General features: G+C 42.4%; 1 protein-coding gene across 1 annotated transcript in view; it reads right to left on the bottom strand.

Annotated features, from left to right (window-relative positions):
* FLT3 (fms related receptor tyrosine kinase 3) overlaps positions 1-27882 on the bottom strand; it is a 71081-nt gene that overhangs the window by 27499 nt on the left and 15700 nt on the right. Inside the window, exons 2-9 of the mRNA XM_054015380.1 lie at positions 24080-24204; positions 17303-17508; positions 15966-16081; positions 10593-10710; positions 9369-9529; positions 7292-7431; positions 7059-7209; positions 3592-3760 (exon numbers count right to left, since the gene is read on the bottom strand). Of these exons, the coding sequence (XP_053871355.1) occupies positions 3592-3760; positions 7059-7209; positions 7292-7431; positions 9369-9529; positions 10593-10710; positions 15966-16081; positions 17303-17508; positions 24080-24204 (1186 nt within the window). The remainder of the gene's footprint in view (positions 1-3591; positions 3761-7058; positions 7210-7291; positions 7432-9368; positions 9530-10592; positions 10711-15965; positions 16082-17302; positions 17509-24079; positions 24205-27882) is intronic.

Here is a 27882-nt window from a genome sequence, read left to right as displayed (position 1 = left end):
TGGTTCTCAACCAGGGGTCTGGGGCCCCTTGGGGGCCGTGAGCAGGTTTCAGGGCCACTATTAGGCTTGCTGGGGCCCAAGGCAGAAAGCCGAAGTCCCACTGCATGGGGCGTGAAGTGTGGGGCCCTGGGGCCTGCCACCTGGGGCTGAAGCAGAAGCCTGAGCAACTTAGCTTCATGGTGCCCCCTGTGGAATGGGGCCCTGGGCAACTGCCCCGCTTGCTACCCCTTAACGCTGGCCCTGGCTTTTAGATGCAGAAAACCAGTTACTGTGGCACAGGTGGGCCATGTAGTATTTAATAGCATGTTTGGGGGGCCTCAGAAAGAAAAAGGTTGAGAACCCCTGATCTAAGGTACAGATGTCCTGACTTAAGGGAGTAAGGTTTTTTGGCTAGAAGAGTTTCAGTCAGTGAATAGGGGTAAAGAGGGCAGGCATCTGAGGAAAATCTATAAGTCAGAAGAGAAGAAACAGCCAGAATCAGCAGGTAGGTGTACAGTCGAAAGAAACAGTCAGCCCTGAAAAAGAAACCGGGGGGGGGGGGAGCGGGGGGAAGCTAAGTAGCTTTTATTAGACAAGACACATAACACAGTTATGAAGCCAGCCCATGTGGCTCTAAAGCAAGAAAATTCACACTGAAGAGAAGTGTCATTTTGCCTGCTGACTGAGGCCAAGATTTCCATTCATGATTTTTGATTTTGAGTGCCTCAGTTGTAGAATGCTCAACTGGGACACCTTCAAGACATTATAGGTGATAGAAAGAAAAACAGACTTGTTTATGAGACGTCTAGGTGCTCAGCACTTTCTAAAAATCAAGCCCTCTTTAGAGTGTCTCCAGTTGGGCACCCAAACATCGATGCATCAAGAATCACTAGTCACGGGAAAGAAATAAGAAGATCCTTTCAAGAGTCATTTCTTGGGTGTCTGCATGAAAGCACAAAGAAAGGTGAGAGAACAAGATGTACATGAGAGCATTTGCCTTCATGGAATTGATTCGCCCAGAGTAAGGAAGTGAAAAGCAGCAGTGTGCTAAGCACAGAGATATGTTCTGTTTTATAAAGAGAGAACAGAAAATGGAAAGTCTGAAAGAACCTGTTGTTGCTCTTAGCACTTAGAGGAACTAAAGATGGTGCCAAATTTTTTATAGCAGAAATTAAATGTTAAGGAGCAAAGTTCATAGTACAAATTTATTATAAAATGCAATAAGGAGGAACAACTTGAAAGGATACAACAGAAATCAAAAAAGGAAATAAAATCAATAAAAAGGATATGAAAGGAGCAAAGTAGAAGTGATGGGAGATATGATTACTCAACCATAAACCGAAACATGCAAAGCTGAAAATAACAAATCAAACAGGGTGCTATAGAATGTGATTGCATATTTATTTTTAAATTTATTTACTTTTCTGTCCATTGAACCCATCTGCAAAATGGGTACAATAATAATACTTAACTACCTGCCTTCTTACAGGGGCATTGTGTTGGCTGAAATCTGTACAGTGCTTTGAAAATCTAAAGCGCTAAATATGACTATCTGGAATGCTATAAATGAAAACTTTTTAAAAACAACATTTAAACAAAACTTATTCCCTGGGTTTTATGCATGGAGCACCTGGGCAGCTATGTCCTGTAATTGATGCAGCTTGACTAGGACTCAGTTACAAGAATCTTGCCTGAAGTGACTACGGTGTGAACAAGCAAAGCCAAGCCTGCAATAGACAGAAAAGGGTGGGCTTTTCACAGAAGTTGGAGTTGGTGGTCACCACTCTGGAGTATGATAGCAACAGGGCCGGCTCCAGGCACCAGCTTAACAAGCAGGTGGTTGGGGCGGCCAAGGGAGAGGGGCGGCACCTGCGGCAATTTGGGGGCGGCAGGTCCCTCACTCCCTCTAGGAGCGAAGGACCTGCCGCTGAACTGCTGCCGCTGATCGCGGGTTTTTTGTTTTGCTTGGGGCGGCAGAAATGCTGGAGCCGGCCCTGGATAGCAACATGCATTTCCATGCTGAAAAAGCAATCTAGAGCGACTTCTATATTCCTGAGATCAAGTGGTGACCCCACCCTCCTGTAAATCAGAATTACCTAAACCATCTCAGAGTTCCTCAAAATACTATTTTTGGCCCATCAGCATCACTTTACTCTTATCTGGGTTGAATCAACTGTCTGTCCTCCAAACACAACTGTCTGCCAGACAAATAGACAGCTAGGAGACAGTCTGCAATAGTTGGAAAGTAAATAAACTGAGTATTATCAGCATGTAAGTGGTATCTCTGGGACAAGGATGAGTAAATGCTCATGACTACCTTTAGCGAGCTCATCTCCAGAAATGATCTTAACCACTGAAGAACAGATCAGCCCACAGACACCAGGGACTGCAGATGAGTCACCAAGACCCAGTAATCAACTCTACCAAAGTCTGCTGACAAAACGAACATGTTATCAACAAAGACAGATCTCTTGCCTCCGTTGCCAGGAGAAGATCATTTACTAGACTGATCTGTGCTGTCTCTGTACCATGTGAAGGTTTGACTCCAAATAACCAATCTGATTCAGATGAATAGCCAAGTCTGTTACAAAATAGGACCCAAAAGGCTTAAGACTAAAGTGAAGTGTAACAAAACGATAAAGAAAGCAAAGCTAAAAAGTGAAAGCAAGTTTGCAACAGAGTTTTAAGCAAAGAATTAAATGCTTTAAGAATATGAGGAACAAGAAATCAGCACAGGAGCATTATGTCCTCAGGCCTGGCACAGGCCAAGCATAGACAAAAGTAGTTAACACTGCTAAAACGTTAACTTTTTGCCTGACTTTTCACAAAGTTAGAGGTTAGAATGCGGTATGACTTTCGTTTGCAAAGTTGAAAGGAAGCTCAGAAGGAATTGGATAATGATATCAAGAAATTACGCTGGAGAATGGATACATCGTTAGGACTAGACAGAATCCATGCCAGAACTTTATTATAGGAAGTAGCAGAAAAAATAGTTAACACATTTTTTTCAAAACCTCTTCTGTAACATGGGAAAAATCTGTGAATTGGACAGCTAGTAAAATTTCTGTAATGTAGAGAAGGCCTAAGGGATCTACTAAAGGTCTAGGAAACTAAGTGCCAATAAGCTTGGCTTTAGCAGCCTGAAAGATACTGGGAACATGAGCTAAGAATGGAATAAGACTAAGGGAACACCTAGAAGATTATAATTCAGTCATGGATGATCGGAATGGGTTCATAAAAGGAGAATTATGTCTAAGATCAAGAAACTGAGTTTTCTGAGGATATAACAAAATAATTGAAAGAGGTATGTTATGTGCATAATTTAGGAAAATATTTGTTATAACACACAAGACTAATCAAATGTATAACACAAGATATTTACATGAGTTGCTCTTGAAGACTCGAATAACATTACAGAACACTTTGGTAACACTGCTTTACCAATATCTCGATCTATTTATATTTTAAAAATAACATTTAACTTAAAAACAAAAACCACACTCTACATGTTAAAAGAAAAAATGAACAAATACTTCTATTTTTTAAAAGACAAAAAATAAAATAAGTATTTGTACAAACTATAACAGACAAATATTCAGAATAGTTAAGTACCTGTATCCATCCGCATTGTATCTCTGCTCACAAGGAAATGATTTTTGGGAAAAAATCCATATACATCTAATTGGTGGGTATGCTTTAAGTTTAATTTCAAAACAAAACTTTTCCAACAGATCAATCTCAAAATCTTCTCTTGAGTCAGTTACATTTATAAATCCCTTTTCTGTAAAAAAAATATTAATATTCTGTTATAAAAGGTGCCATTTAATTAAGGAATTTGAAAATGTGCACATTTTTATTCACATTTATTATTGCAAGTTATAAATGCATTGGTCATAAAATCACTAGTGACCATTCTGTTTATCTGCAAAAAGATCAGGTGTAATACTGGGTGATAACATGCAGGTTATGTTCCACTCCAGTCTATGTGTAAATGCTCTGTCTTTGAATGAACCAATCTGATTGGCTTGGTTAATAAAAGACTCAAAGACCTTTAAAAATACAGGAACTCATCCATCTTTCTGCCCTGCAAGTCATTTTGAATCGACTACAGTGATCATCCTGTGTAAATTTCTTTCACTCAATTGTAAATACTTATTCCAAATGTTAATAACTTAAGATTTATAAAATATAAAGTAATACATCACTGCCAGTGTAAGCATCTCTTGATGGCTACATCTCACAGGGCCTGCTCCAAAGTTCACAGAAATCAATGAAAGCCTTTCCAGTGACATCAGTGGGCTTAGGATCAGGTCCATAAAGAAAGAAAGAAAAAAAAAACGTGAATTGTAGTAAATAGTACTGGTTTGGGCTTTTCTTTTTAAATGGTTTTCTTCTGGCCACATCCACATGCTCTGTAAAGCACAGTTTTCTGTATCTGAAGTCCTCATTTAGCAAATAATAGGGTGGAAATTCCCACATAAACCATAAAAATGGACAATGCTTTAAAACAAGAAATGCTTCCTTTTATGTGAATTCTCCAATTTTTGTGAGCTATAAACGTCTTGGCTGTACAAATGGGACCAAGGGGAGTATTTTTTATCTTTCCAGGTGGAAAGTCATTTGAAGTTATGCTATGAGCATCAAATAGATTGGGTCTAACAGCTAATTCCATACTGCCCACAAGTACCTTGAAATAAAGTGACACCATTTCTCTACCAAAGAGCTTAAACAAAACAGTTTTTCCTCTTATAGCTAAAAGAAAGGAGTGCAGGAGTGAGTGATCTGATCTTCACAGCCGTTCCTTTTTCTGTTTACGTGTGGCAGTTTTTGGATTTCTATTCAAAGTGTATTAAATGTAATTATTTAGGGGCCATGGGAGTCAAGTTTAAACTCCTAAGTCTGAATATGATCTTTTCTTGTTTCTGTAATTATTTTTACCTTTGAACCTGGTATTCAGCAGCTTAAACCATTTATTTTAAAATAGCTCATTTCTCCTGGAACAAAGACTGGATAATGCGCAGAATTCTTTATGCAATGCTGATAAAACAAAATGTCAGGTAACATCCAGAAACTGGATGTGAGAATAACAGACATGAAGAACTCTGCAGCTGTGGTGAATGGCCTGGTTTCTGCTGTGTTTAAAAACCTCTCTGCCACACTTGACAATCTGAGAATAAGGCTAAAATTAAAAAGGTGAGATTAGCGGGCGTACTTGAAAAGGAGCAGAGAGAGAGAGAGAGCAATTTATGCTTTTTGGCTGAAGTATTTTCTTCCTACAATAATACTGCATATATCTACTTTGAGACTACCAGGAAGGAAATCGATCCACCTCATTCATCTACAAATTGAATTAGTCAGGGTTGAGATGCTCCAGCGTGAAGAATGGGAACATTACATTTAAAAAAGCTCCATAGTTAAAATTTGGGATCCAAAGATGCAGTCTTTCTAGGCCATCCCCCAGCTTTGAAGAAGACGAAGAGAGACTTGTCTCATCCGTAAGAAGCAGCTTCAGAGGCTGGGTTTGAATTTCTCCTTCCTACTCAGAAACTTTGAGTACAACAGAGTGGCCAGTCTATTGTATTTAGTTACCATGATATAGGAAAATGTTCTGCTCAGTAAAAGACTGAAGCTGAATGTGAGCATTTCAGAAATTGAGAACTCCCATTTGAATGACTCCTTATTTCTCAGGATCATAGGCTTGTTTCATTTGTTATATAGATATTATGTATATTTGCTAGCACAAATGATTCAATATTAAGATACATATTTAACAAGAAAAACAGGAATAAAATATTGCATAAATACAATGTGACCAAGTTACTGTTGATTTAGAAACCTTAACTTTTGCATATTCTGGCTTTTTAAATTTTAACTGGACAATCTGAATTTTAATTTAAAATTTATCTCCTGTATTTGTTAGAAGGTCAACAGGATAATTCTAAAGGATAATTGGTGAAACCTGCACAGAAGGTTTTAATTATAGGAAATTTGGGGTATCTGGAAACCCTCTGGATAGATCCAATATTTTACATCCCCAGTCTCCCTTTGAAATGGTTGCAGTTGCCATCTTGAATTCTTTTGTTTCTGGAAATAATATTGAAAGGATGACAACACTGTGTAGGCTAGACTTCAAATTAATGTTATGGTGGTGTGTAGCGGGGTGGTCACCCCGCTCCTGCTCTGAGGGGGTTAAAGCAGCCCTGGAGAGGGCTGGGGCAGAGAAATGCTAGGCTGATTGGGGGAAGCAGACACAGGTGGGGACATGCCCCAATAAGGCCACAGCTGGCCCTATAAGAGGGCTGAGGGCCAGAGACAGACACACACTCTCTCTAACTCTCTAGAGAGAGAAGGACCTGGCTGCCTGGGAAGTTGAGGAGGGTACCTAGGGTGGAGTAGTGCTGGGGAAGGGCAGAGGGAGCTGGGGAGTCCCAACCTTGTGAAGCCCCAGGCTTCAGGCCGAGTTAAGGGCCCACAAAAGGGTACTAGGGCAGCAGAGGGGCAGCCCAGGAATAGGCAGCGACAGCTGGTCCAACCCCCCTTGCCGATGATAAGTGGTTTACAGACTGCCATCTGCCTCAGTGAGTGGGGGCTAAATGGAGACTGGCAGTAGCCACTGAGGCAAGGTGGGGATAGGGAGTTGGGGGTTCCCCTGGGGGGGAAGACCCAGAGTGAGGGGGTACTGTGGTGGGCAGAACCCCTGGGCAAAGGGCACCGGGAGGGACATGGGGCCAAGGGCAAGTGAGACACCAGTCTGTAGAGGGCGCTCTGGGCTGAAAGAGCTAATTCCTGAGATGACCAGCAGGAGGCGCCGCGCCGGTGAGTTGTTGCCCCGCCACATGGTGTCACTCCCAGAACTACTGTCCTTGAGGAGTAATGCAAATAACCTGGGAGCAGGTGTGATTGTGGGGTACCTGCAGGGATATGGATAATCCAGTTCTGGCTCATCTCCATTTTCAACTTCAACTTCAAGTAGAAACAGGATTTTTCCTGTATAAACATAGTGTATACACATGCAAGCAAACAGCTGAATGACTAAAAGAAAAATATGGCACAAAGTTAACAACATGAATCTGAATTACCTAAGACTGTAACCAAAGTTGTTTTATTTGGATGTTCTGTGGAAGAACAGGTGTAATGTCCACTATCACTTCTTCCCATTGATGAGGCAAATGCATAGAGAATCCGTACCATAGAGGAGTCTTGATAATCTGTTTCTTCAAACCAGTGCCCCTAGTTTTTAATAAAGGTTTGTATTTAATATTGTGTGGTACTGTCCATTATTACGTATGTGAAAAGACTCCTCTTTTATTACCTCTTGTAATTCTTTGTTTTTAAAATGCCATTTCAATCTGAATTTATAGTTTTCATAAAAAGCTCTACATCTTATCAGTAATGGCTCCCCAACTTTAAGAAGGAGTTCAGGTAAAGATCCTCCAAGTTTTTCATTTAGATCTGCAAAATGAAAACACACCGGTGAAACAACAAATGAAATTATATTTTACTATGGGAAAAATTACTTATTTAAACTTTTCCTTCCCTCCCACACCTCATTTTCACATTTGTAAGCACCCATAGTTTTGCATCTATTATTGTATTTGTAATGATAAACAGACTATTTTTCCAGAATAATAACTAACATTAAAATGAATTATAATAGTCTAACATTTAAATAAATAAAACCAAATTCTGTCCTGACTTTCAAATCCAGCAATAACCGTGTATTCACACAGGGTGCAATTCAGCACAGAATTAAGCCAATCAAAGTAAGTTTATTAAAAAAACCTGAATATCTGTGTTAAACAAAAATTAAAAATATTTTTTATTAAAAGTAGATGTTAAAGATCTGTATGAAAAATAGCAGTTACTTATGAAATGTAAAATAACACAACAATTTGTTTTTAAATGTACTATGAATAGGGCCCTACCAAATTCATGGCCATGAAAAACACATCATGGACCGTGAAATCTGGTCTCTCCCCATGAAATCTGTTTTTTTGTTTGCTTTTACCCTATACTGTACAGATTTCACAGGGAAGACCAGCGTTTCTCAAACTGGGGGTCCTGACCCAATAGAGAATTGCAAGGGGGTTGCAAGGTTATTTTAGGGGCATGGGTAGCGAGTGGAGCCCCCCTTCAGGGAGGCTAGTCCCCAGCTCCACCCCTTCTGCCCCCGCCCCGCCCGGCCGGAGCCCCAAGCCCCCCACCCCCTGCAGCTGGAGCCCCAAGACCCCTTGTCCCCCCTATGACCGGAGCTACATGCCCCACCCCCATCTGCCTGGAAGAGCCCCGAGGCCTCCCCCACCCAGATGAGGCCCAAGTCGTCCCCTCTCCCCCACTTGCCTGGAGGAGCCCTGGGCCAGCCGCAGCCGCACCTCCCCTCTCCTCTCCAGGCCCCAAGCTACCAGGAAAAATACGCAGCATCTCTTCCTGAAGAAGAACCTGTGCTTTCATTATGCCCCATGCAGGTTCCAGGATGGCTGAGGAGGCAGTATCTGCTACTTAGCTTCCTGACTTCATCAGTAATCTTTCTGGAGTCCAGGGAGATTACTGATGAACCCGGGAAGTTGAATAGCACATACCACCTTCTCAGCTGCCCCGGAACCTGCATGAGGCATAATAAAGCAAAAACTTCACCTGCCAAACCTGCAATCGGGTGTCTGGTGGTAGCGTGCCCTGGCCTATTATACCCGACGCCCATGTTTAGGGGGGTCGTGGTATTGCCACCCTTATTTCTGTGCTGCCTTCAGAGCTGGGTGGCCAGACAAAAGTGGCTGTTGGCCAGGTGCCCAGCTCTGAAGGCAGCGCCCAGCCAGAAGCAGTGCAGAAGTAAGGGTGCAACACCATACCATGCCATCCTTACTTCTGCGCTGCTGCTGGCGATGGCTCTGCCTTCAGAGCTGGGCTCCCTGCCAGTAGCCACTGCTCTCCAGCTGCCCAGCTCTGAAGGCAACACTGCCACCAGCAGCAACGCAGAAGTAAGGGTAGCAGTACCGCAACCCCCCCCCCTACAATATCCTTGTGACCACCCCACAACTCCTTTTTGGGTTAGGACCCCTACAATTATAATACTGTGAAATCTGAGATTTAAATAGCTGAAATAGTGAAATTTATTATTTTTAAAATCCTATGACCATGAGATTGACCAAAATGGACTGTGAATTTGGTAGGGCCCTAACTATAAATAAGCATTAGAATTTAGGAGATAAATATGAGACAGAAATATAGCAGCATTACATTAGTTTTGCCTAGTAATGTGCCTCTAAACATATTTATTCCAGGGATGACAAATTTACAGCCCAGTCTTGCAAACCTTACTGAAGTGAATAGTTGCAATTAACATCAATGGCAGGATTAGGCCCCTATTTAAATAAATCTTATAGTTATGTTACCTATTGTATACAGCTTGGTGCATTCTCTGCCCAGCTCATTAGTTGCGCAGCACCGTATGTCTGTTTGAAATAACTTATTTGCTGAATATCCTCGTGGCACCTCCTGTACTCCATATACTTTCCCATTTCTTTTACTGTATTTACGATTTGTATGGATGCAACTGTAATTACACATACATTTATTTACTGAATACGAACAATAGTAAGGAAACTGGAATATTTTGTAGTAATAAAAGGAACTAGAAAATGTGGAGATTATAAAACAAAACACAAGGGCAATGGAGCTAGGGAAATTATAAACAGAATGAGCTGATATTACCTGAATACACTATTCGTGCTTATACTGGTAGGTGTAAACATTTGTAATTTTATGAGTGAAATTCTGGCTCCTTTGAAGTTAATGGCAAAACTCAATGAGCCCAGGATTTCAGCCTACATCTCTGGGACTGCGCTGAACCCAGGATGTTGGACTATGAGCCTCTACTACTTGAGCTAGAAGACACAGTCCTGGTAGTCTGAAGGCTGCTGAAGACTCATAAATCCCTGTGTGGTCCAGGCACTCAAGAGGGACAGAGATCCACACTGTTACACGTGCACTCTGTATGACAACATACTGAATGTTGAATTTACTTACTCATGACCTGATATGTTTCTTGGAACATATTCATGTTGCCAATAGTACCACTTATCATACAACTTAAAGCTACAAGGAAAGGCAAATTTAGATAGAAAATTTCTGATGACACCCTTCCCACCTTTAATCCCCACTCATTCTCAAAATAGCTAGGTTTTAGGGAAATGGAAAATAGAGGGCTATGGGATTAGAAATATATTTAACTCATTAGCTATGTCAAGTAAAAATGCTTGGACTTGGGCCAAAATTTTCAGACTAGGGTGCCTAAAGTTTCCAAAAGTATACATTGGCCCAATTTTCCCAGAATACACTACAGCTAATACAAAAATGCGAATTCACTCATTGCACTCGTGCACTCAATTTTTGCATGTAGTTTTTTGAGGACACTGTGTGTGTGTTAAATTTTATGGGAGCATTCATTACATTCTCCTTTGAAAATCTGACCCCACAGTTCTCCTTCAGTTGTTCAGGTTCAATCACATCAAAAATAAATACATCATGCTGTATAAAGTCTGTTGGCTTAGGAAGACATCAAGACTTGCACCTTAAAATTCAGTAAACAAAAAAAGGTAGCATTATATGCACCATACCTGTCATCAGGTGTTCTGCAAAATAACCATTCAATATCTGGTGTAGGGTAGCTTTTGGATGTGCAGTTTATAATGGCCAAGTTTTCACTTTTCACAAAATAGGGCTTCCTTGGTTTACCTATTAAAAGTAATGCAAATATTTTCAGACATGCTGCAATATTTTGGAAACATCATTATCCATGTTTCTAATGTGTAGGACACTTGTGAACCCACTGATGGATACCAAAATAAACTACACCATCTGCTCAAGAAACTCCCTGAAAAAGCACAGGAACAAATCTACACAGACACACCCCTTGAATCCTGACCAGGGGTATTCTACCTGCTACCTAAGATCCATAAACCTGGAAATCCTGGGTACCCCATCATCTCAGGCATTGGCACCCTGACAGCAGGATTGCCTGGCTATATTGACTCTCTCCTCAGGCCCTATGCTACCAGCACTCCCAGCTATCTTTGAGACACCACTGACTTCCTGAGGAAACTACAATACATTGGTGATCTTCCAGAAAACACCATCCTAGCCACTATGGATGTAAAAGCCCTCTACACCAACATTCCACACAAAGATGGACTACAAACCATCAGGAACAGTATCCCCGATAATGTCACAGCTAACCTGGTGACTGAACTTTGTGACTTTGTCCTCACCCACAACTATTTCACATTTGGAGACAATGTATACCTTCAAGTCAGCGGCACTGCTATGGGTACCCATATGGCTTCACAGTATGCCAACATTTTTATGGCTGACTTAGAACAACACTTCCTCAGCTCTCATCCCCTAACACCCCTACTCTACTTGCGCTACATTGATGACAGTTTCATCATCTGGACCCATGGAAAAGAAGCCCTTGAGGAATTCCACCAGGATTTCAACAATTTCCATCCCACCATCAATCTCAGCCTGGACCAGTCCACACAAGAGATCTACTTCCTGGACACTACAGTGCTAATAAGAGATGGTCACATAAACACCACCTTATACCGGAAACCTACTGACTGCTATACTTACCTACATGCCTCCAGCTTTCATCCAGACCACATCACACGATCCATTGTCTACAGCCAAGCTCTAAGATACAACCGCATTTGCTCCAGTCCCTCAGACAGAGACAAACACCTACAGGATCTCTATCAAGCATTCTTAAAATTACAATACCCACCAACTGAAGTGAAGAAACAGATTGACAGAGCCAGAAGAGTACCCAGAAGTCACCTACTATAGGACAGGCCCAACAAAGAAAGTAATAGAACGCCACTAGCCGTCACCTTCAGCCCCCAACTAAAACCTCTCCAGCACATCATCAAGGATCTATAATCTATCCTGAAGGACAATCCCTCACTCTCACAGACCTTGGGAGACAGGCCAGTCCTCGCTTACAGACAGCCCCCCAACCTGAAGCAAATACTCACCAGCAATCACACACCACACAACAGAAACACTAACCCAGGAACGTATCCTTGCAACAAACCCCGCTGCCAACTCTGTCCACATATCTATTCAAGGGACACCATCATAGGACGTAATCACATCAGCCACACCTTCAGGGGCTTGTTCACCTGCACATCTACCAATGTGATATATACCATCATGTGCCAGCAATGCCCCTCTGCCATGTACATTGACCAAACCGGACAGCCTCTATGCAAAAGAATAAATGGACACAAACCAGACATCAAGAATTATAACATTCAAAAACCAGTTGGAGAATACTTCAACCTCCCTGGCCATTCAATTACAGACCTCAAAGTGGCAATTCTTCAACAAAAAAAACTTGAAAAACAGACTCCAATGAGAAACTGCAGAACTGGAATTAATTTGCAAACTGGACACCATCAAATTAGGCCTAAATAAAGACTGGGAGTGGATGGGTCATTATACAAACTAAAAACTATTTCCCCATGCTAATTTTCTCCCCTACTGACACCTGCTGTCATAACAAGAAATGTTGACTGGCTACTGCTTACATACATGTCTAAATCAGTGTTGGATTCTTACCTCAGGAAGTCTGTCAACATTATTTAAAGTGACAGACTTGTTTGTTTTATACGTCTATAACTCAGACATAAAATATATATATAAAAAAAGAACGAGGAGTACTTGTGGCACCTTAGAGATTAACAAATTTATTTGGACATAAGATTTTGTGGGCTAAAATCCACTTCATCAGATGCATGGAGTGGAAAATACAGTAGGATTTACATATACCGGTATGTATATGTACACAGAGAACATGAAAAGATGGGGGTTCCCAAACCAACTCTAATGAGACAAATCAATTAAAGTGGGCTATTATCAGCAGGAGTAAAAAAAACTTTTGTAGTGGTAATCAGGATGGCCCATTTCAAACAGTTGACAAGAAGGTGTGAGTAACAAGACTGAGAAGGCTGATTGTATTACGCATAAACAAAGTACAAGATGAAACCAGAAGGCAAAAAATCTACCCTCAGATACCCATACTCCCAACAACAGCAATAACTTCAATGAGAGCAATGCACAGGCATTCAAGAACAAAATTTGGTCTTTGGATATTTGAGCTTTGCCATACCTCATATTTAGGCTGTTAACAACACTAAGCCAAATTGTTTTGCTCAGTTCATTATATATTATGTCATTTTGCTTGTTCTAATATTTTTTTCAAGTGATTTTAATGCTTGAAGAAAGTAAAGAACTGTTTGTCTAAGGTCCTCATTGTATAAGCTCTTCAACCTTGACCTGGTAAATGTGTCATCTCCCTGACTTCAAGGAACTGCCTGTAGGAATCAGAGGGTAATCTAGGGCCTGATTTTCAGAGGTGTTGAACACCTGTAGCTTTCATTCAATGCAAGTGGAGTTATGAGTTCTCATACCTCTGAAAATCAGCTTCTGCATTAAACCCTTGAAGGATCTACTGAGACCACTACTCAGGAGTGCTACTTCTAACCAACTCATTTAATATACACAGTGGAAAAGTCATTAATGACTTCACCACCATAAATCTGTAACCTAGAGATGTAAAGTTCCATAAACTATTACCAATCCCCTGAGCCCGCCAGCTTCCCAATTTGGACTATGCTTGAAAGTTTATTGCACCAAGACTGATGATGACTTCACTTAAAACTGAAAACACTGATGTTAGTTTTAAATTCAACTGTGATTATGAAGTTAAAATTTCTGATGAGAAGACTGACAGTTGCTCCTGATTCACACTTTAGGTATCTTAAAGGTGACTTGCAAAGGGAAAAATTGGGTTTGTGTATTTTGTTGTTGTTTGCTTATGTCTTTATAATCTGTATAAGATTGTTTTTAAAATGTTTTTTTATCTGCATTATTTTAATATTAGAAAGGTAGGTTCTGTTTAGCGTGGAAAACTCTGATGACTGGAGAACAAGTGAAATTACAACAAAATTCCTACAACAAAACTAGGGAAGAATTGAGTTGATATTCCTGCTATTTCTATGACAAAAAACAAGCAGAAAAAATCTTAAAAACAAAACAACAACAAAACCTGTTAGATCCTCTTTATTATAGACAGGGCTGTTAGTGCCACCTATTATAAAGGTTGCCTGACAATACCTATTATAAGACCCTGTTGCTTATAAGGCTGTCTACACTACTGCCTATGTTGGCAAAACCTATATCGCTCAGAGGTGTGAATATTCCACCCTTCTGAGCAACTTAAGTTACACAGACATAAGCTCTAGTGTGCACAGTGCTATGTTGACAGGAGAGTTTTTTATGCCAATGGGAGAATTCAGCCCCAGGCCAAACAGTTCAGTCATTTCTAAGAATGAGGCTAGGGAAATATACGCTGTTTTGTCCATTTAAAAAAAAAAAGTGACTTTTTTTTTTTAAAAAAGCTCTAGTGCCCTGATGCTTGGGAGCTTAGACTTGAAATTTGGCAGGTTTGCCAGGGATGTGCCCTTTGCCACTCCTCTGAAAATCTACCCACATTTGGCCAAGTTATAACCCTATAAAAAATCCCAGTTCACACAAGCTCAGTGGAGACTAGAGTTTATAGTTAAAATCTCTGAAGAATCTGTCTTCACTGAGCACGCTTCAGCCTCTCACAGCTCCTTGTGAGTACACATGGACCATTCTCACAGAGTGACTGAGCATGCTGCAAGCCAGGGTTACAGGGGTGAAGCCACTCTTTCCCTGTAATGGCTCCTGCCAGGTGCTCAGGGTACTGAAAATGAGAGCAGAGAACCTGTCTCTCTGGTTCTCTTGGTGCTGGCACCCAGGAAGCACAGAAGAGGAAAGAATCTGATCTGAATATAAAGTGGGTCAAGAGCCCACCCAGGGAGTAGGGAAAGGAGTAGATTGAGACAAGGAGCCTGGTGAGACTAGGGCAAGTCACTTAAACCAAACTTTTCACAGGTGGTCACTAATTGTGTGTTTCTAGGTGCCCAACTTGAGATCCTGCAAAGTATGGAGCACTCACAGCTACAATTGAAATCAGTGGGAGTTCTGTTTTGAACACATAAAGCACTATGTAATGTTAAGAACTCTGAAGAATCAGGTTGTAGGTTTCTCAAATTAGGCACCCAAAATTAGTGGATGCTTTTGATCTTGATCTTTCTGTGCCTCAGTTCCCCATCTGTGAAATGGGGATAATACTCCTCCACCTCACTGGGGTGTTGTGAAAATAAATTAACACTTGTTACTCTCTCAGCTACTATAGTGATGAGCAAGACAGAAAAGCCCATGAGGAAATTAGTAATTCTAGATTCAGAGCAGCATTTGAATAGTATAAATAAAGCATGGGGCCACTTTTACAATGAGGATAGCAAATACTGAATAGCTGTTCATTAAGTGAGCTCCATCCATCCTGGGCACTGAATGAGGCAGGGGATCATGTAATTAAGAACTGTACCATAATGCATTTGCACAAGGAGGGGCAAATTAAGGTTATACAGGTAACTTTCAAACTGGCATTTCCGAACTTTTGAGTGCTTGATTTTGCAATCTTAATAATGTTCTTTTAATATAGTTTGTTTTGTGTTTTTGCATGTGGATATGTCCGTGTGTGCGTGTGTGTGTGCGTAACACATTACAAAGAATGAGAAATGAGCACAAGCCCCATTTAAAAACAATCTTTTGCATGTCATCTTTAACAACACGTAGTGACTCAGAATCATTTTAACCTTCACAATGAACCAAGGGAAATGAGGCAGCCATACATGAAATAAGTGACAAGGAAAATAGCCCACAATACAAGAACTGAAAGAGAGGGAGGAGAGACAATTGAGGAAGGGAGAAGTCTCATGGAAGTCTCATAGAACTGACAGAGTTTCACTGCTTAGAGAGGGCTTGGTCATGTACAGGCTTCAGCCTCCCCCTTCTCAAGCTATGGATAGTCTGAGCCCCTTGCTTTGACACATACTTACTCCTTACGAGAACTGTAAACATTATTGTGTAGTTATTGTTTTCACTTTGAACTGCAAGGGTGTATTTTCCAGCTTGAGTTTCTTTTATTTTTGAAAAGGCCAGCGAAACAACAGATCTGTAAAACAAAAAATACATTAGAGAACATTCATGTCAGATAGAGCAGCAGTTCTGAACCAGTGGTCTGAGGCCCCCTGGGGGGCAGTGAGCAAGTTTCAGGGTGTCCGCCAAGCAGGGCTGGCATTAGAGTCACCGAGGTCCAGAGCAGAAAGCCAAAGCCACGCTGCCCTAAGCCCTGCCTCCCAGGGCTAAAGCTGAAGCCTGAGCAGCTTAGCTTCGTGGGGGGGGGGGGAGGGGCCGGGGGGGGGGCCCCGTGCAGTTGCCCTGCTTGCTACCCCCTAAAGCAGGCCCTGGCTTTTACATGCAGGCACAGGTGGCTGTGGAGTTTATATAGCATGTTGGAGGAGGGAGGGGGCAGGCTCAGAAAGTAAAAAGTTGAGAACCCCTGAGATAGAGGGTAGTGGGCTGAAGAATGCACTGGCATTACACTTAACCATTGCAAACAGAATTCTAGGCTAGTGGTACTTAACACACATGCAGTACATTCAATCTCCAAAGTGCTTTCATAGACAATGGCCCTGTTTCATGTAATCATCCCTATTCAGGACAGCACTTAAGCACTCATCCCAAGTGGGATTCAAAGTTTTGCTTAAGTACTGTCCTGAATAGGGATAGACTAGTATGTGCTCAAGTACTTTCCTGAATCGAGGCCCATGCAACAGGATTCCCATGGAGATTTCCTCACCAAGAGGCCATCCCATGGGTTTCACCCTGCAAGGGAATCATCTACACTAGGCCTCTGGTCCTACCCCAGCTATTCTCAGCTCTCTGGGTGGAAGTATGGACTTGTGGCTAGAACACAGTCAAGAGAATTAGGGTGGTATTCTAGGCTCTGATGCTGAACTGCAGTGTAACCTTGGGCAAGGCATTGCATTAACCTTTTTGTGCCTTGGTTTCCTTGACTTGAGCACTGTGATACTTGAATTGATGAATGTTTGTAAAATCTGTTGAAATCCTCAGATATAATATGCTATACAAATGCAAAGAATCACTATATTGTAAACTATAAAGCCAGCGTTCATTGCTTTCTTAGTGCATAAACAGCAATTTATCAACATGCAGTTTAGTGGTGATAATAATTAAGATAGATAGGTTTAGGAATATAACAAATAATGTGAAAAGAAATGATAAATAAGCCTTTTCATATGGAAAATATCCCATCTGCTCTAATGAAAGTATCCCATATAGGTTTTTTGATTCAGTACAGCCCTTTACCTACCGGTTTTCTGAGTCCAGTGAGGGTTTGCAGTCAACTTGGTTCTCTTTGAAGATCCAAAGGCATGAAATGGTCTCTGAAATATTCATGATCACTTTTAATTCAATGTCTCCTAGCACGTCAACTTCCACACTTTTTGCTGTTTCATAGACATTCTCTGTGCTTTGAGAACTCAAATCACAACCAAGATCTTCCGAAATACTAGGCATCTGCATTGCAATAAAACAGATTGCTATGTCTAATGGTGGTAACTGGATTTTTCAGATTTAAACATTTAAAAAGGAAGCTCACCTATTAAAAGACTTCACTCTATTAAAAATATGCCTATGCCTACTGATAACATATATATGCATAGTAATTATAAACAAAAGTAATCTTAATACTATACTTTCATTCTTGTTTCCCTCTTCAATTTAGCTCATCAAATATGTTTAATTCTACTGAATGAACAAATGCAGGAAGATTTGCACTATACTAACAAGTTTTGCTTTCTGGGCTGACAGTATAGTTAGTAGCAGTTCAGTCAGTAATGTGCTACTTTCGTCTAATGATTAAGGCCATGTCTACACTACAAGCTTTGGTTCACGCAAGTCACACTGGCATAAAGCTGCCAGAGCTTATCATGCGTGTGTGCGAAACACTTGGATCCTTGCATAAGTGCTGAACATATTCCCCAGGAGTGCTTGTGTCGATGCACAGCGCAGTGCACCATGGGCAGGTATTCCAGTGTGCAAACCGCCACCATCCAGTGCACTCTTTTGGGATGTTTTGGCACTGCATGGTGGGGCAGAAATGAGTTGTGCAGGGCTGACTGGGAGCAAAGGGTCAACTTCCCAGCATGCAAATGTCTGCATCCCATAATGTCATCTATATCCCATATTTTTTGTGTCTTTTTTTAAAAGTCCAATGAACCTGTGTGGCCCTCCACACTGTCCTTCACCTCTGATGGAAGCATGGAGCCCGCACAGCTCTGCAGTATTGTCATAAGCATTGCAAGCACAAGATGCATGATCCTTCAGTATTTGCAGAGCCGCAAGAAGAACTGAATCAGCATGGAACATGACGATTTCTTGGAGGCCAGAGAGCGAGAGCCAATTCAAGGTTATGGTGGTGTTCGTGGAGCAGCTGCAGATTGGGGAATCTTGGCTACTGGGCCCAAGAAATGAGCACTGACTGGTGGGATCGCATCGTGATGCAGGTTTCGGATGATGAGCAGCGGCTGCAGAACTTGTGGATGTGCAAGGCTACATTCCTGGATCTGTGTGCCAAGCTCGCCCCAGCCTTCCAGCGCAGGAGCACCTGAATGGGAGCTGCACTGACCGTGGAGAAGTGAGTGGTGATCACACTGTGGAAACTTGGAGTGCCAGATTGCTACTGGTCAGTGGGAAATCATTTTGAGCTGGAAAATCCACTCTGGGGGCCATTGTCATGCAAGTGTGGAGAGTCATTCAATCTTCTGCTATGCAGGACTGTGATTCTTGGCAATGTTCAAAACATAGTGGATGGATTTGTAGTAATGGGGTTCCCACGTATTCAACACCTATTTTTGGCACCAGACCACCTTGCCACAGAATACATCAACAGAAAGGGCTACTTTTCTATGGTTATGTAAGCGCTGGTGGATCACCAGGGATGCTTCACTGACATCAGTGTTGGCTGGTCAGAGAAGGTGCATGATGCTTGCATCTTTAAGAACACAGGACTATTTAGGAATCTACAAGCAGGGACTTTCTTTCCCAACCAACAGATTACCACTGGCAATATTGAAATGCAAATAGTGATCCTGGGGGATCCAGCCTGCACCTCGCTCCCCTGGTTCATGAAGACGTACAATGGCCACCTTGACAGCACCAAAGAACAATTCAACTACCAGCTCAGCAGGTGCAGAATGACAATTGAATGAGCTTTTGGTAGACTGAAGGGATACTAGCGTTGTTTACTCACAAGATTGGATCTCAGTGAAAAAAACATCTCAATGGTTATAGCTGCCTGATGTGACCTGCATAATATTTATGAAGCAAAGGGGGAAAAGTTGCCGCCAGAGTGGAGGGCAGAGGTGGAACAGCTGTCTGCTGAGTTTGAACAGAAAGACATGAGGGCTATTAGAAGAGCTCAACACGGAGCTATATAGATCAGGGCGGCTTTGAAAGAGCACTTTAACAGTGAGCCACAATAATACATTGTGGTGTACTGTGCTCTACCTGGCCCTTATGTTTTGGGGTCTGTTAGGAATTGTGTGGTGCTTGATGTACATCTGTGAATATAACACTGACAATGCACCTATTAATTTGACAGTACACTGATTAGTACACTGTGTTTATTACTGATCCTATGAGTCGGGTCACACTGTACAGTAACAAGGAAGTGGGTGCTTTCAAAACTGCTGGGTGCTCAGCAGCATATGTTGAGCACTAATAAAGATGAATTATTTTCCAGATAATAGTATTTTATTCAGTAACAAAACCAGGGAAAATAAAAATCTGTGCAATGTAAAAGCAAATACATTAAAAACTTAATAAAATAATGGAACAGAGCTTAACAAGGGAATGAACATTCATGTCCATTTTACCTACACATACAGCAGCTGTGGCTTTCACAGGTAAGTGTATGTGAAGCGGTGGTTGTCCCTCATGTCCCGCTGGATGGAGTGGTATGGATAGGGCAGCAGCCTGTGAAGTCACATGGAATGTTGAGGGGGCTGTAAGGAGGTGCTGTAATGGAGTTTTTCATGGGCTGCGAAGGGAGTTGAGCCTGTGATTTTTGAACTTCTAGGTTCACAAGAGTCTGCAGCATCTGCCTTTGTTGCTGGAGAAGCCCCATTATATCCTTGTGCATCTCCCTCTCCTTTTCCTGCTGGGACTCCTGGACCATTCTCCTGTCCACACTTTCCTTCCTCAGGCTGTCTACCATGTTCACCCTCTAGGCCTTTTGCTCACAGTCTGATGCAGCACTGGCTTGCAGGATTTCACTGAACATGTCATCCCATGTCCTCTTCTTTCTCCTTATCTAGCTCAATTATTCTGCAGGTGTGTGTGGGGAATGCCGCAATGGCAATGACAGGAGCTGCAGATAAAAGAGGTAACACTGTCAGTACAGTCACAATGTAAAGTGAAAGTTAAGATTCGGAACTCCCTTCCCTTGCTCCCCTAAAGCTTTAAACAAGACAGGCTTATTGACACTTCTGCTTGGGATTGCTTTTGCAGCACAAGGGTCCACCAAGAGTGAGGGAAATGAAGAGGGAATTGCTTAGTTGTGTGAAACTATGAGTATAGGGCACTGGCACTGAATACTGCCGCCATTTTCCACAGGCGGTGGTGATTTTAGCTGATATCTCACCCCTGAGGGTAACAAAGGCACAGAGAGCACAGCTGCTGCCCATTTTCCGCTAGCCTGTATATTGCAATAGTGCCTGCTGAAGTTATCGCTGACTGGTGTGGGAAAGTGTCTTATCGGGGAAGAAGAAATAAGGCTGCCATCCCTAGAAACCTTTGGTAGAGGACTGAGAATACCTCCATGAAAGTTTCATCGAGATCTCTCAGGAGAATGCAAGGGCCATCTCTCTGTACCTAAACAAACTGCTCCGCATGCACACACACCACCCCCTTGGTTAACTCTGGAGAGGAATAAAAAGCAGATAACAATGCTACCACTGAGTGGTGGGTATAAGGGGCTTGGGAGAAATGCCAGTATAAGAAGCACCCCCTCTCTCCCTGTCACTTGCTCTTAAGGCAAGAGAGGGTAGAAAGGAGCAAGCGGCAGGGGACTTGGGGAGAGGCCGGAGAGGAGCAAGCAGCGGCGGGGGAAGGGGAACTCGGGGGAAGAGGCAGAGTGGGGGCGAGGCCCTGAGGGAAGTGGCGGAACAGGGGCAGGAAGAGATGGAGTGGGGGTAGGGGCACTGGGGAAGAGGCCGAGGAGGGCCTCAAAGCAAAGTGGGGGTGGAGTGTGGGCCGGACCTCGGGGCGGAGCAGTGAGTGGGGCTACAATCCAGGTGCCGGTGGCCCCTCCCACTTCTAGGGAGCTTCTGGCACTTGTGCCCAGCCTCCCCAAATGCAAGACTCATGCGCTGCCTCTCTCAGTTGTACCACTACCTCTTCTAGTACAAGTAAATTCATGAAAAGTCTATAGCTGTGTCCTGTTAAGTTGTGGGTACCATCACGGTAATGGGAAATAAATGTACACACCTACCCGAGGATCTGCCCCAGCATCAGGTTCGCCCAAGCTCGACTGCTAGGACTGACTGGATTGCAGTAGAGTCTCAAACAGGTCCTGGCTCTCAGCATAGCTGAACTCCCCAGTCGCACGTCCCTCATTCTCCTCTTCCTCCTCCACCTCCTCCTTGTCCTCACTGTTCATGCCAGGGGCCTGTGACTTGGACTTCTTGGAGGTATTTATGGTGGCGTGTGGGGCAGTAGTGGGGTCTCCGCCAAGTATAGCATGCAGCTTTTTGTAAAAGTGGTAGGTCTGTGACTCGGCACCAGAATGACTGTTGGTCTCCCTGGACTTCTGATATGCCTGACACAGTTCCTTGGCTTTCAAGTGGCACTGCTGCTGATCCCTGTCATACCCCTTCTCCAGCATCCCCCGTGCAATCTTCTCATACATGTCCATGTTTCTGTAGCAGTGCATGCACAGCCTCTTTTCCCCACAGGTCCAGGAGATCCAATATCTCCTGTCTACTCTAGGCAGGAGCACGGCTGACATGTGTAGCCAACATGGCCAGCTGGGCAGCCGTGCACAACAATGGAGAGCTACTAGGTGTGCTCGGCGTGCTGGACAATCAGGAGAAAGCATTTCAAAAATTCACAGGGTTTTAAAGGCGGCGGGCCTTATGGTCTCTGTGACCCCGGGGCAGTAAATTTCACAATTGTGACCAGAGTGGGCAGTGTGGGAAAGCTACTGGGGACTGTTAGGCTCTACATAGGTAACACAGTGTCTACATTCGTGCTACGCCATCTTCAGTACATCAACCATGGCTCAGTGCTTCTGGGGAAGGTGGTGTTACTGCATTCCTGTAATGTGGCACTTACATTGGTGGGAGACAAATTTAAGTGTAGACACATGCACAACAACTAGGTCAACACAAGGGGCTTACTTCGACCTAACTTTGTAGTGTAGTCCGGGCCTAAGATCACACATCACTCCATATTTCACCTACCTTTAGGTATTTCCATGGATAAAAGAACTGCAAGGCCATCCTTTTCCTTCAGGCCTCTACTGCAAACCCAAGGTAAGGAAATCTCTTAGCAACATGCTGTGTGTCATTCTGTATATTGCTGGAGTTCTGCTCCATGCTTTGTACTGTACCACAGAACAGACTATATACACCATGACCTTCCTTATCATGCATTTACTCACTTTTGTCTATCAGTAAAGGCCAGTGCTTAATTTATAATGAAAGAGGTGCTGAGGCTCAAGCAATTAGGTGCCAGGGCTCAAGCAATTTTTTTACATTCATAACTGATGCAGCAAGCCCAGAGGTGCCAGCGCTATGAACTGCCAAACCTAGAGGTGCTGATGCTTAGCCCTGGCAAGCCCCAGCACAAATTAAGTACTGGCTAAAGGAGAACCTCAAATGGAAAAAGTAATATTTTATGCTGGTTCTGAAAGCCAGTGAAGAATAGTTGAGCCTTTAGGCTCAGCCTGAGTAAAAGGGTGGCATGTAACTACTCCATTCTAAGAGCAGCCCCAAGATATCTTTCTGCTTGGCATGGGGTGGGGTATGGGTGTGTGTGAAAGTAAATAACTCACTGCAGCACATGAAAGGGTGTATGTTATTTCCTTCCATTTTGCCTGGCTAGTTACTCTTCCCACTGAGGGATGGAGGGGAACAGGGGGAGAAGCCAAATTTCCATCCAAATGCCTGCCCATCTCTTCCACTTCCCTGCCCATTTGCCAATGGGGAGTAGCTAGAGAAACCCCCTCATTCTGCTCAGCAAAATACAATGGCACAGTCCAGCCCTACAAAACTTGAATTTACTAAATGGGATTATCACATTAACAATTAGCTGACTGATATGGAAAAGTATGTGACATAAGCAGCAGAAAGTGAATACTGGTGGAATATTGTAGAAAGCAGCATTATACAGATGAGAACATGCAATTACAGAAATGGGATTACCATCCCATAGAAACCCTTGGGAATCTTCATAAAAATGTGTGCTATCTGATTTTTCTGTGACAAGAGGAGGTGGACAGTCTTCATGTTCTTGCGTTCAGAAGAACATGTTGCTGCAATTTTGAGTGTTCCGTTTTTGGTACCCAGCACTGGAAAATCATGGACCTTCTTCTTAGTTTACTTCTGGTTGTGGCAGAACTATTCATTTATTTGTCCAAGAATTAAAAGATTGTATAGGATTGTCTCTGTAATTAAGTCTCTAAAAGAAATAGCAGGTTTCAGTTGGACAGGGTCTGTTGTTGACCTTCAAGCCCTCCAATAATTCAGCACTGGAAGGGAAAATTGATCTTTGATCCACACATCCATCTTTGATGCTGTAGTCCATGTCCAAATTATTTGTCTTTCTAATCATACACTTCCTTTTCTTTATACATTTCAAAATATACTCAGAGGTGAATAATTTAGGCCAAATTATGTGAGACAATCTCATAGTATTGATCAAACGTTCTGTTTTAGATATTTATCTTATTTCTAGTTCAAAAATATTAAACTCAGCATGGATTTCAAAGCTTCCTTCTCTACTATAATTTTTCCTAATCTCAGATAAGGCTATTTTTTTTTATTTTTATTTTTTGTGGTTGGCTATTCATTCACTGTTAGCTTACCTCCGGAAATACTGATGATTCCAGTGTTCTTAAATCTTTATTCTGCTGGTTGATTAACATGCATGTAATCTCTGATATATGTTGGCTTGTTGCAGAAGTGAAAGTCATTGCTGTAATAGCAAGAACTGCAAAACCAAAATGGAAAACAAATACAGTCATGTTTCTACGTGGGGATGGGGATAATCATGATTTTAATGAAAATAGAATGCAATAAAACCTACAGAGAGATATTTTTACAAAAAAGGAGACAAAAGTCCATGTACATACGTGCACTTGCACAATCTGATTTTATACTTGCAAACTGGGTGACTGCGTGACTGCCTCCTATGGATCCTGGAGAGTGCTTTAGAACAAAAATAAATGCAAAATAAAAAACCCATTACTAACCATGTGCGACATCTTCTAGTTCTCTTATGTGTCAGAATCTCTTAAAGGGTCATGCTGCGTATGCCTCAGCAGCATCAGGTCAGAATCTCTCAGCTGCCAGCTAATGTTTCAACTTGCCTGTTGTCACCAAGATGATTCATCTGTCACCCAGGAACCCAGGGTGCTCCTGATCAGAGCAGCAGCAAAGTGCAGCCCCATACACGTCCTCATCCCACTCCGAGCTCACCCATAGAATCCTGCCCGGCAATTCTCATTCCTGCTGCACTAGCCAGGGCAGTACTTAGCCCTACATAGAACGTGAGGAATTTCCTTACTCTTTATGATTTACATTTCTACTTATAATCTTAAAGATAGGATAAAATGATCATAAGCAACATTATGTCCCAGTTTGTGAGCAACCTCTGGGCAACCATGCCAAGGCAGATGGGAGAGTAAGAAGCTTCCCCCACTTACACACACACTCCTAGTAGCTGTCCCTCTGCTCCCTGCATTCTGGGGAGCAAAGGGACCATTGCTTCTGCTTTTCCCGGGGAGCAGGATGCTGGAAAAGAGGCAGGGAATGGCAAGAAGGAGGTAAGGCCCTGGATTTCCCCTCCCCAGCCTCACAGTGGCCCGCAGAGTCTGGCAAGGGCACTAAGGGTTAACATCCCAATGGATCGAGCAAATTATACTCTCCATGTGCCCAAGGAGCAGCACCAGAAAGATTTTGCTTGCTGTGAGGTACACTCTCTTTCATGCTCTTGACGGTGTGTTGTGGCGTGGCTCCGCACTAGTCCCATGCAGGGCCCTGGCTTAAAAAAAACCACACTCTAGCCCTATAGGTGTAATACAGTAACCCAAGACCTAAGCATGCACAGAAAAAAGAAAAAGAGAAGTAAAAATAAGGAACTAACTCAGAGGAGTGATCTGTGTGTGATTTTGATAAGCTCTTCAAGCTGGCCCTCCACTGTATAAATAAGCATGGGATCCCAAAATAACATCATAGAACTGTTCTTTCAAAACACTTAAAAAGCCTCTGCCACATTGTTTAAATTGATTCTTAAGGTGGTTGGACTTGAAGCAAGAGTCTGAAGTTAAAGAAGGAAAAATTTAGGCTAGATATTAGGAAAATGCAGTCATAGCAAGAATAACTGAGCAGTGAAACAGAGTATCAAGGCAGGTGATGGAGGCACCAAAATTGCAGATAGTGAAAGACAGTTTAGATCAGTGGTTCTCAACCTTTCCAGACTATGTACCCCCTTCAGGAGTCTGATTTGGATTGCATACCCCAAGTTTCACCTCACTTAAAAACTACTTGCTTACAAAAACAGACATAAAAATACAAAAGTGTCACAGCACACTATTACTGAAAAATGGCTTCCTTTCTCATTTTACCATACAATTATCAAATAAATCAATTGTAATATAAATATTGTACTTACATTTCAGTGTTCAGTATATAGAACAGTACAAACAAGTCATTGTCTATAGGAAATTTTAGTTTGTACTGACTGCATTATTGCTTTTTATGTAGCCTGTTGTAAAACTAGGCAAATATCTAGAGGAGTTGATGTATCCCCTGGAAGACCTCTGCGTACTCTCTGGGATACGCGTATCTCTGTTTGAGAACCACAGGTTTAGATAAGACATTAATGGGAATTTATAATTTTGTCATTTTCATTTACATGCTCATAAATTTTGTTTGGTCATGCTGGTAGCTTCATGTGATAACTTATGTTCATCTATCTTGGAAATGTGATGCCTGTATAACGTCCTCAGGTGCCTTGCTATTTCAGGATCCTCTCATTGTCAGTTTCCGCAAAATTCCTCTCTATCATCCTTGCTCTGTACTTGTTTTTTGCATTTTCTTTCTTTTCATTTCATATCAGGGATCCTCCTCACAGAGCTGTTGAAGACCTAAAGCTGGATCCTCAGCATAAACCAACATAGCTTCATTGACTTCAAGGGAGCTACACCAGTTTAAACTAGCTGGGAATCTGACCCCAAATGCTCAATCCATCCATCCTTCCAATCACTTTCTTGTTCCAGATCTCTAATCCAAACAATGGCCATTCACATTGATAATACTACAGGAGTTGGTATGACAAATGTGCTTCTTAAAAAGCTGGGAGATACAGGAATTGAGATAGCTGACATGAGAGGTCAGGGCTATGATAATGGTGCCAACATGAGAGGAAAGAACAGAGGAGTGCAGACACGGATCCAAGAGTTAAACCCTCGAGCTTTTTTTGTCCCATGCTGTTCTCATTCATTGAACTTGGTGGTCAGTGATGCAGCATCAGCTTCTAGTGAGGCTGCTGAATTTTTTAATGTAATTCAAAGCATCTATGTATTTTTCTCTGCATCAACTCATCAATGGCAAATTTTGAAGCAACATCTGGGAACATCCTCTCTGACACTGAAACCACTGAGTGCCACACAATGGGAAAGTCGAGTGGAGGTGATAAAGCCTATCAAACACCAAATTGGGAAGATAGATGATGCCATAGTTGCCATTATGGAGGATAATGCTATGACAGGAACTGTTCGTGGGAGAACAGTGGCAGAGGGAAATGGAATCACCAGAACCATACATAACTTCAAATTTCTGTGTGGCTTAGTGTTGTGGCATGACTTACTGTTTGAAATAAATATTGACCTTGATATATTGGGAGCAATGGAACAACTGGACAAAGCAAAGTCATACCTACAGTCACTGGTCAGATGAGGGATTTCAAAACGTTCTGAAGAGTGCACAGAAGTTGGCAGAGGAACTTCACACTGAAGCTATTTTCCCACCCATTCAAGAATACAAGAGTCACTGAAGAAGACGACATTTTGATTACAAGGCACGGGATAATCCCATAAGAGACCCCAAACAACAATTCAAAGTTGAATTCTTTAACCAGGTGCTAGATTGTGCAATACAGTCAGTTGAAGAATGTTTCATGCAGCTCAAGGAACACAGCAGTATATTTGGAATGTTGTATGATATTCCAAAACTCCTCACTATACCTGAAGAAGACCTACACCAGCAATGCAGGGCACTAGAGACAGTGTTGACACATGATGACATGCGCGATATTGATGTGAGTGATTTAGGTGATGAACTGAAAGCCCTTTCAAGACACATTTCAGCAAGATCAACTCCAAAGGCTGTTCTGGAATATATGTGCACAAATAAGATGACCACCCTCTTTCCAAATGCGTTTGTTGCTTTGCGCATACTTCTAACACTTCCTGTAACCCGTTGACAGTGGAGAACGCAGTTTCTCCAAGCTGAAGTTAATAAAAACACATCTACACTCCACAATGACATAGGAGAGGCTGGTCGGCCTTGCAATCATCTCAGTAGAGCATGAGCTGGCCCAGACTGTGGACCTTCAGGAAGCCGTTCAAATTTTTGCAACCAAGGCGGCACAGAAAGCACCACTTTG

This window comes from Malaclemys terrapin, chromosome 1 (assembly GCF_027887155.1).
Source record: "Malaclemys terrapin pileata isolate rMalTer1 chromosome 1, rMalTer1.hap1, whole genome shotgun sequence".
Classification (NCBI taxonomy): Eukaryota; Metazoa; Chordata; order Testudines; family Emydidae; genus Malaclemys; species Malaclemys terrapin.
This window is presented reverse-complemented; position numbering and strand designations above follow the sequence as displayed.